Source organism: Mastomys coucha, unplaced genomic scaffold (genome assembly GCF_008632895.1).
Source record: "Mastomys coucha isolate ucsf_1 unplaced genomic scaffold, UCSF_Mcou_1 pScaffold15, whole genome shotgun sequence".
Lineage (NCBI taxonomy): Eukaryota > Metazoa > Chordata > Mammalia > Rodentia > Muridae > Mastomys > Mastomys coucha.
Genome location: NW_022196897.1, coordinates 150,908,120 through 150,918,119, shown reverse-complemented (window position 1 = coordinate 150,918,119; position 10,000 = coordinate 150,908,120). Strand labels below are relative to the sequence as shown.

General features: G+C 53.5%; 1 protein-coding gene across 4 annotated transcripts in view; it reads left to right on the top strand.

Annotated features, from left to right (window-relative positions):
* Positions 1–2,578: 2,578 nt before the first annotated feature.
* Positions 2,579–10,000, top strand: part of Znf335 (zinc finger protein 335) — a 20,629-nt gene continuing 13,207 nt past the window's right edge. Inside the window, exons 1-7 of one of the 4 annotated variants that reach the window (XM_031372726.1) lie at positions 2,579–2,819; positions 3,466–3,716; positions 4,916–5,153; positions 6,101–6,178; positions 6,372–6,674; positions 6,748–6,906; positions 8,986–9,132. In XM_031372726.1, coding sequence (XP_031228586.1) covers positions 3,516–3,716; positions 4,916–5,153; positions 6,101–6,178; positions 6,372–6,674; positions 6,748–6,906; positions 8,986–9,132 — 1,126 coding nt within the window. In that variant the 5' untranslated portion in view covers positions 2,579–2,819; positions 3,466–3,515. Of the gene's footprint in view, positions 2,820–3,465; positions 3,717–4,915; positions 5,154–6,100; positions 6,179–6,371; positions 6,675–6,747; positions 6,907–8,985; positions 9,133–10,000 lie in introns of those variants that run through there. The other 3 variants (XM_031372729.1, XM_031372728.1, XM_031372727.1) reach the window with 3 other exon arrangements.

Here is a 10,000-nt window from a genome sequence, read left to right as displayed (position 1 = left end):
TGTGCCTCCTGGATTTCAGACCAGTTGCTGGTATATCCCCTAACTCAGACGTGTTCCAGAATTAGTCTCTCCAATTATCAACCCGGCCTAATAATTAGACATAAAGCTACCCCAAGCTTTGTAAATGGTTAAGATTGGACATTGTCTCCTGGCCGACACAATGTTTCCAACTATCTTAGTTTAATGTTTTAAGTACTAGAGAGTAATTGAAAGGTTTATATTAACTTATAATGTTAGGTCGAGATTCCCCTCTGCCTGCCTCCAGCAAGAACCAGAGAGAATACCTCAACAGGGAGGGCTCCACCCCTCTTCCTCCTGCTTCACATCTAGCTAGCAGACCCTGCTGACCTTGGTGTGTGGGGGTCGTTTTGCCTACGCGACTTCAGTCTAACACTAGACTTGGGGGAAAGGAGGACTTGGACTCACATGCAGGACTAGCACTAGAACTTAGATGGGCAAGGACTCAGATTCATGTATCTCTCGCAGTCCCCTGGGCCCAGAGCACTTGGGCCCGGGGGATGTAGCACCAGTTCAGAGGAGATAGCTGCTGTTTTAGACCCAGTATGTTTCAGATAGCCTCAGAGGTACCTCAACTGTTGAGCTGCCAGATTTTTCATTTCTCTTTTGCAATGATTGTAAAAGCCTCATGTTATTTTTAAAAGAAATACACTCAGATTTTACATCACTCTTGTGTAGTCTGTTTGTCAAAGCCGAATCCTGTGCCCACCTGGCCAGAACCCATCGTCCCGCGGAACAAGGAACCGCCCCCCCAGCAAGAAATCCCAGTCCTCGGGCATGTATAGAGGTATGTACAAGGGACTGCAGTTGTCTAAGAAGGGCCAGAAGAGGAACCCCTGGAGCTGGAGTTGTTGGTTAGCTGTGGCCACCAGAAGTGGCTGCTGGGAACTAAATTTGCCCCTTCTGCAGGAACAGTCAATGCCGAATCCCTGTCAACTGTAGTCGTGAGAACCTGAGCCACCTTTGCCTCTCTTGGCCCTATTCTCTGCTCCATAGTGAGGCTGCTAGTGCCTCTCCCAGGATATTCTGGAATCCTGTCATCTGGTTAGGGCTGGAGATGGCTATGAGCTCTGTGGGGCCACCCCTGGGTACCCTGACCTACATGACGTTGTCAAGAGACACAAGAAGTGCTAAAACCAACCCGCCATGAAGCTATCCCAACGTAGGTCTCGAGGATTGCTCTAGAGGCCTGGTAATGCTGGGTAGGAAGAAGGGACAGAGAGGATGGGATCCCTCCACAGACCTCCTGGTCTATTTCTACCAAAGAAACACCAGGAAGGAAGGACTCTCTGTGACAAGAGCGTTATGTCCAGGTGCTGGTAATAACTCAAAGCAGCTTGGTTTTCACTACATTGATTTTTTTCTCCTCCTTTTTTTTTTTTTTTAAAGTACACGGTTTGTGTAACCCAGGCTGTCCCAAAACTAGCTCTGTAGACCAAGCTGGCCTTGAACTCACAGAGATTTACCAGTTTCTGCCTTTCCATTTCTGGGTTTAAAGGTATGCCACTACTCCCTGGCTCTTTTCTTTCTCTCTCTTTTGTTTTGTTTTGAGGTATGTCCTCAATATGTAGGCCTGGCTGTCCCAGAACTGGATAAGGCAGATTGGCCTCAAACTCACAGAAATTCGTCTGTTTCTGCCTCCCAAGTGCTAGGACTTAACATTTATTTATTGTTATGTCTGTGAGGGCCACATGACACAAATAATGTGTGGAAGTGGGAGGACAGCCTGAAGAGACAGTTCTCTCCTTTTACCATGTGGTTTCTGGGAAAAACTTACCCATAGCTCCAGCTGGTCTATGTGAAGTCAAGTGAGGTTAGCCTGCCTCTCTGGAGTGCTAGATTAAAAGCATGAGCCACCACACTGGGCCCAAGGACTGCAGAGGGCAGGCTTCTAAAAATACCTAATACTGCCTGCGTGTATGCGGTCTATGAGCGCGTGTGTATGTTAGGAATCGAATGCAGGGCCTCATGTTTGTCACTGAGTTAATTCCCCAACTTTTTTCTTCTTTTTTGATTTTTCGAGACAGGGTTTCTCTGTGTAGCCCTGGCTGTCCTGGGACTCACTTTGTAGACCAGGCTGGCCTCGAACTCAGAAATCCATCTCCCTCTGCCTCCCAAGTGCTGGGATTAAAGGCGTGCACCACCACCGCCTGGCTACATTTACTCTTCTTCAAAAATCCCTGACCTCCGCCATTAGCCCATCCCCCAAAGTCGCCTTAGTTGTGACTTCTGACCGGCCTTTCCTGTCCTCAAATCTCGGTTTTTCCCATCTGTGCATGCTCCCTCCCTACGGCACAGCAAGCCTAACCCGGGAGAACCCGATCCGGCTGGAGTGTAGCTTTAAGCTATAGGTGAAAAGCCAGGAAAACGACTGGCGTCTCCTCCCCTCTGGACACCTCTAAGCCTTCCCAGGCTGCGACAGCTCCCTAAGCGACCCCGGGAGGTGTGGCTAGACGCTGGGAGCCACGCCCACGAGAGCCCAGGCTGGGACCTGAGTGACGTCACTGCACTTCCCGTGTAGCCATCCGCCAGGCGAAAAAGTAGTCCCCGGCCTCGGCTGACCTCCGCCCCAACACTAGGCAGCAGCTCGCAAACTTCTAGAGTTCCCCCAGGACCCGACGGCGGTCCTGCGTCCTCTGAGAGACCTTCTCAAACTCCGCAAATCTGTCCTTCCCCGGGGGGCGGCGGCGGAAGTAGTTCCGGTTCGAGGGCGGCCGATGGGTTCCTCCGCGGCGGGGGTGAGAGGATGGCGACCTCGTCGATGCCGGAGTCGGAGAGCGACGCAGCAGCCAGAGGCTCAGGTTAGCGACAGCCGGAGGCGGGCCAGCCCACTGCGCGCTGCCGTGCACCGGGGCTCTACCGCGGGGCTGCCGGGCGGCGAGCTCCCGGGCCGGCGGGGCTGTCCGAACAGGGCCCCGGGGTCCCAGGCCCTTTAGCCGCTCTCGCATTTGCCTGAGCGGAAACGCAGCGCCGCCACAAGATGGCGCCCGGCCTGGAGCGCAGGCAGTGCCGGGGACAGCCCCGAGTCACCAGGCCCCGCGACCGTCTCTGTGGGCCCCCTCCGCAGGGGAGCCCGGGGAGGGGGAGTGAACCACTGACCCCGGGGGCCTGCGGGCGGTACCACTGGCTCCTCATCCGAGGGGACGCGGGGTCTGGAGGTCCGGGCCGCTGTGTCTGCCCAGGGTCGACTCACGCACGCCTCTGGGAGGAGCGAAGGGCCGCGATCACCCACCGGGACCACCCTTGCTAGAGGGGCCCTAGCCTGGGAGGCCAGGCGTCCCTGTTCTTTTCTGGAAGGTTCCCTTTCCAAGAAACCCCGCCCCGTCTCGTCCGATGCTCAGTCTTTGCATCTGCGGAATGGGCACACCGGTGCATCTGGGTGGGTCCTGCGTGGCCGGGCCCGAAAGGTGGACCACTTGTTGCAACCATGGTCTTGTCACCTGGCAGAGTGAAAACCTCATACCCTGCGCTTCGCTGTCAGTCGGTCCCCAGAACCAATGGAGGAGAACGAGGTGGAGAGCAGTAGCGACGCGGCCCCTCGGCCTGGCCAGCCGGAGGAGCCTTCTGAGAGCGGCCTGGGTGTGGGCACCTCGGAAGCTGTGTCCGCGGACAGCAGCGACGCTGCGACCGCCCCAGGATTAACGGAGGCCGACGACTCTGGCGTGGGGCAGAGCTCCGACAGTGGCAGCCTCTCCGTGGTATGGATCCGTCTGGATGGTGTGGGCTGGGGGACCGTAAGCAAAGCTTACTTGTAGGACATCATTGTTTTGGAGGCGGATGTTGTGCCATGCCAGACTGCTGTGGTAGGTTTTGTCATTTGACAAGCCCCATAGTTACGAGACATACTTAAACCGCTTGTTTCTGGAATCTGCAGGAAGGGAAACCGAGGCAGAGCATGCTTGCTGCCGACAGAGCCAGAATTCATTATCCACGGTCTTACCCAGAGCCCTCAGGTCCGTGAGCCTGGTTCAAATGTAAAGCCATCTCAGTTACCTTAGTTTTCCCATCTGTCAAAGGAATGGGAAGGCCTGGTTCTGTGGGTGCTAGGCTGTAAGGGGAAACCGAGCCATTCTTACTGACCCACTGCTTTGTGATTTGAGCAGGCTACCCAGGTTCTAAATCTCATCTCCTCTGTTAAATGAGAATTAGAAACATATACATCTCTGGTAGCTTCATGAGTAATTTTGAGAGATAGGGGTTGTATCTGGACTCCACTTGATGGTGATACGAGGCAGTGGCCCTGGGTGTGCAGTTTATGGTTTCATTATGTCAGCAGAAGTGGGCCTACCCCGAGTCTGAGTCTTACTTATGCTAAATTACAGGGTTGTTTGGGACAGGACAGGTGTGGTCCAGGTCCTTGCAGAGAACAGCCTGGTGTGGAAAACGTTGAGGTGCAGGGGTGGGCTGGGATTGGGCTGAGGAACTGGCTCCATAGAGGAAAGCTGCTCTTCCCAGAGTAGAGATCCAACCTGTCATCATTCCAGTGTGATGAGGTGACATAGTCTCTTCGGAGTGCTGGAGGAGAAAGGTCCTAAGGAAAGTCTAGCTTGCCCTCTAGAGGGGGCAGAGTTTCAATGGTTGTGAGAAGGCTGGGTGTAGACTCTATGGTGACAGTGGAAGAGTTTGCAGCAAGGAGAGTGATGCAAAAAAAAAGAGAGAGAGAGAGAGTGACTGATAGTTGTGCCTCCTGGCTGTGGCCTGTGATCTAGAAAGCTGCTGCTTTTAACCCTGGGGTAGTTCCTGACTACATCCATGGGCCCCAGGGCCCTCACTGACTGGAGAGCTCTCCTAGTCATCTGTAGGGCTGAAGTATGGGTGGGTGGTCCTGGGTATCTGCAGGCTGCTCTGTCCTTCCCCACGCCTGGCTCCTGAGGTGCTCTCTGCTTCCTACTCCTAGGAGGAGGTGTCCGAGAGCACTTCAACAGACCCCTTGCCTCATGGCTACCTCCCTGATTCATCTTCTGTGTCCCGGGGAGCAGTGGCAGAGGTGCCAGGTGGCCCCCCTGCCCTGGTGCACTCCAGTGCTCTCCCAGACCCTAGCGTGCTGGTGTCTGACTGCACAGCTTCCTCTTCAGACCTGGGCTCTGCCATTGACAAGATCATTGAATCTACCATTGGCCCAGACCTCATCCAGAGTGAGTAGGGGGAAGGTGTAGCCCTGTAGAATCCCACAGCCACCTGTGTAAATGAATGAGTAAAGATTAATTACCTTACTGTGGAATGTGTAAGAGGAACTTATAACTGTCTCCTGCTGGTAAATAACAGAAGGATCAAGTACGGTGTCACAGTGCTCAGAGGTAGGGAGAGTTGTAGCTGGGACCAGTAAGCTGGCTCAGCCAGTGATAGTGCTTGTCAGGCAGACCTTGAGACTGCTGCTGAACCCACAGAACAGTGGACTGAAGGAAGCAGCTCCCAAAAGTTGTCAAGACTTCCACACGCATGCCCCCACACACACATGAAGTACATGCAGCAGTAACTAACTTTAAAGAGGAGAAGCTGTTGTGCTGCTTTGTGCTGGAGGCAGTCATAAACACTTGACACATAAGAGGTGTCAGATCTTCCAGTGACCTCCAGGTGAGATGGCTGCCATTAACCTGGTCCATGTGAGAATTATAAGGCACATGAGAGAGACCAAAAACGGACGTACCCAGTGATGCTGGTAAGTGGGGGCGCTCCTGGGCAGTGAGCCTCGACAGGTGACCGTGAGTTCAGGCTGCTCACTACTGTGCTGCGCCTTCATGGTTAGGGCCGTGCATAGAAGCACCAGCATCCCACAAGGCCCCGGGCATAGTCTGAGAAGCATTCTGAGACAGGGTGCCTGCAGGATCTCTGTCCTGGGGAAGTTTAGAGAAGATCGAGGACGACTAGGCCCATCTGTCAAAGACCGGCTACCAGGGTAGCTCTGGCATCCTGGTGGCTGGGCTAGCACATCACCCACACCAGACCTCACACTATCCTGCAGTGGGTGTGTCCAAGGCACAAGGGGTGGCACAACTGCTCTCCAGTTGCCCAGTAGAGTTCAAGGGTGTGGGCCTATTGCCAGGATCCCTCTGAGAGTGTCACCCTCTGTCTTTTCTGCCAGGCTGCATCACTGTGACCAGTGGTGAAGAGGGAGGAGCTGAGACCACACAGTACCTGATCCTGCAGGGCCCAGATGATGGTATGAATCCTGTCTCCAGTCCCCGGGAGCCTGTAATGGATGGGGGCAGAAGACAAGACTTCATAGGACCCTGGAGGGTTAGCCATTGCCCTGGCCTCTGACAAGATGGCCTCTGTGAGACATTGGACCTGCCTGTGAGAAACAGCTGAAGCTCATGGCCAGTCTTGCCTTCTATTTTCTCTCCTGTCCTCAGGTGCTCCCATGGCATCGTCCATGTCTGCTTCTTCCCTGGCCAGCAGTCTGGCAGCCATTGAAGCCCTGGCTGACGGCCCCACGTCCACATCTGCATGCCTCGAGCCTCCGGAGCCCCAGGGAGAGGCCAGCTCTGTATCCCAGCCACGCCCAGCACCTGTGACGGATGAGCTGGACCTGCAGAGCCTGGAGGCCATGATGGAGGTGGTGGTTGTGCAGCAGTTCAAATGCAAGATGTGCCAGTACCGGAGCGGCACCAAGGCCACCCTGCTCCGCCACATGCGGGAGCGGCACTTCCGCCCAGGTGCGGCCACCAGCCATGGGCCTGATGGGAGCAGACCCAGAGTCAGATGGAACAACTTGTTCCATTCTCTCAGCAGCACTAACAGCAGCAGCAGCAGCAGCAGCAACTGGTAAAAGGGGCCGTGTACGGAAGTGCGGCACTTCCACCAAGACCACAGAGGAGGAAGGACCAGAGGAGGAGGAGGAAGAGGAGGACGACATTGTGGATGCCGGGGCAATTGATGATCTGGAGGGTAAGGCAGAGGACCACACTCATGCATAGAGACAGAGAGACATACCAGTGCAGCAGGTTAAGCTGTGGGGCAGGCAGAACCACAGAAGAAAGAGTGCCAGCAAAAATGTATGTGCACTTCTAGCTTGGTTACCTACTGTGCTTCTAAGATAACTCAGTGTACGCACATAAGAACTACTAGGAAAGCTGAGATGGTGGCACATGCCGACGGGCCCCAGCACTGGGGAGGATCAGGAGCGCATTGTCACTTGAACTACATAATTTGAGGCCAACCTCAAATGAGACCTCAATTCAACCCAAAGCAAAAATATTTCACTTTTTTTTTTTTTTTTTGCCCTGGCCCCATATCTGTTGTATGTGGGTGCATGTGCAGCCAGAGGCGATGTCAGGCGTCTGCCTCATCGGCTCTCTGCCTCACTTGTTGAAGCAGGGTTTCTCGCTGCACCTAGAGCTTGCTGATTCTGCCAGAATGGCTAGCCGAGAAGCCCAGGGCCCTCCTGACTCTCTCCAGTGTTGGGGCTGTGCTGCTGTGCTCTGCTTTTTGACATGGATTCTGGGAGGTTGAACTCAGACCCCCATGCTCTGCAGCAAGTCCTTCATTGACAGCTGCTTCCCCGACCCCTTGATTCCCTCCCAAGTTTCTGTATGTGTGTGCCTATGTGGGTATGTGCATTGTTGAGTGCAGTACCTATGGATACCAGAAGAGGGTGCTGTTCACCTGGTGCTAGGGTCCTAGGCAGTTGGGGTTGTCAGAGGAGGAAGGACCTCCTCTGCTGGGAATTGAACTTGGCTGCTCTGCAAAAGCAGCAAGTGAGCCATCTCTCCAGTTTTCTCCCCCTAACTCTTTGAGATGGAGTTTCCTAGTGTGTAGTCCTTGGTGGTCTCAGACACTTGTTCCTCCTGAGTGTTGGGATTATAGGTACGTGCCACCATAACTGGCTCACTCCCCCCTAAACTTTACGAGATCTAGTATGTACTTTGTTACAGGATGCTTGAGCTTGTTTCTAGTTAGGGTGTAGCTCAGCCGCAGCACACACCTTTAATCTCGCTGGCTGGAGTACAGACACGCCCTTAGCACACACCTTTAATCCCAATGAAGGTAAAGTTAGTTTATGGAAGGAAGCACCGTGTTTGAAAGTTGAATTGAGTGGCAGACAAAGTGACGAATCAGGAATAGTTGACCGAATAGGTTCTGCCCAACTCTCACAAGAACAGAAAGGGAGAGACAGACATATTGGGGGTGGGGTAGGGGTGTCATGCATACAGTATACAGTAGAGTTCTGGAGAGCAGGGCAGGAGAGCTGAGAGGGAGGGTAGAGTGGCACGGAGAGAGAAAAAGGACAGTGTTACTGGAGAGTTTTACAGAGATAGGTTGTAGACAGAACAAGCTAGACACGGGAAGACAGGACGAGAATGAGAAGGAGCCAGATTAGATAAAGTTCCTAGAGTTATTTTGAGGCAAAGCGGAGCAATTCAGAGGCCGAGAGAAAAGCCAGATTGAATAAGTCAGCTGGCTTTTGAGCCAGAAGAGCTGAGTTAACAAGCCAGCCAGAGCTCAGGAAGAACTAGGAAGGCGTGAGCTTATTCAGTAGCAAGTCTCAGAGGCTGAAAACATTCTGGGCCTACCTTAGATCGTATGGATGCCAGAAACTCTTGAGTTAGCAGATGGAAGAAGCGCAAGCGTCCCAGACAACAATTACAATGGGAGAATAAAAGTTACTTTTTACACATTTTATAACTAAGGTTTTCTGAGTTGGACTGCACTCATCTTACTGTTGAACGGTTATGCATGGCTGTCATCCACCTGGTGGGACAGTTGGGTCTAGGAGTTTGTAGACAGACTGCTCATTGCTTGCGTGTTATCAGTGGCTTAAGTGGTTGTAGAACCAGATGTCTTTGTGCTTCTGGTTGAGGTGAGCAGTTGGCAGGTGCCAGGAGAGGTGCAGCGAAGGGAAGGGTAGTCAGCCCTCTATGGGGAAGGTGCAGAGGGCCTCCCTCATAGGAGCATCTTCACTGGTGGGGAGATAAGGAGAGAGGACTGAAAGTGTGGGCTACACACTGTCCTTTACTATTGCCACAGAGGACAGTGACTACAATCCAGCTGAGGATGAGCCCAGGGGCCGGCAGCTAAGACTCCAGCGTCCCACACCCAGTACCCCGAGACCTCGACGGAGGCCTGGCCGGCCCCGGAAGCTGCCTCGACTAGAGACCTCAGACCTCCGTGATGGTAAGTTTGGTCATGGGACAGGCTGTATGTGTGGCTCTGCTGCCTGATACGTCTGAGGTACTCCAGAGACTGAGTGTATGCATGCAAAGCAGCCATTTCTAGCCTCTGGCTGTAGGCTTCCCAAGAAAGGAGCCCTCATGTCTCCGACTAGAGAAACCTAGCCTTGGCGACTATGCAGGCTTTTAGTGACAGATTGTCACAGTGAGAGAAGGGGTTCGGCCTTTCTAAGTGAACAAGTAAAAGCTTAAAATGATATTGAAATGAGGAGAGAGGAGCCGGTGGTTGAGCGGTCTGTGAGGTGCTGTGGTCAGAGCTTTCCAGTGGGCACAGGAGTGGCTCAGTGTGAGTGTGAGCACAAGCTCTGTCATGTACTAGCTCTGACCTGGAGCATGCATGCTACTTTGAATCTCATGTTTATGAGTGGAGGGGTGACAGCATCTACTTGTGTGGTGGCCACTGTGTGTGCACCATTTGGAGGTAGATTCTGTGGTCTCTCCAGAAGAGCTGTCATGTACAGAAAAGTAAATATGCCCCACATACGCTGTGGCTTCATGAAGAGAATGACGGCATTGTTTCAGGGGACAAGGGAATGGCTCAGTGGGTGAGAGGGTCTACGGTGAAAGTGTGCCCTGAGTTCAAAGCCCAGCAGCCCAAGGGAAGCCTGCAATGGCTGTGTGTCTGTGTTCCCAGTGGGGGCTGCAGAGACAGGGTAATCCTGGGAGATCATGGCCAGCAAGCCTAGCCAAGACGAGCTTCGGGTTCTGTGGGGTATGCTGTCTAAAGTGAGTAAGTGAGTAAGGCAGACAGGAGCACTTTTGCTGGTGTAAGAATTGGTACATGTATTCACACACGGGGGGCGTGGGGGGGG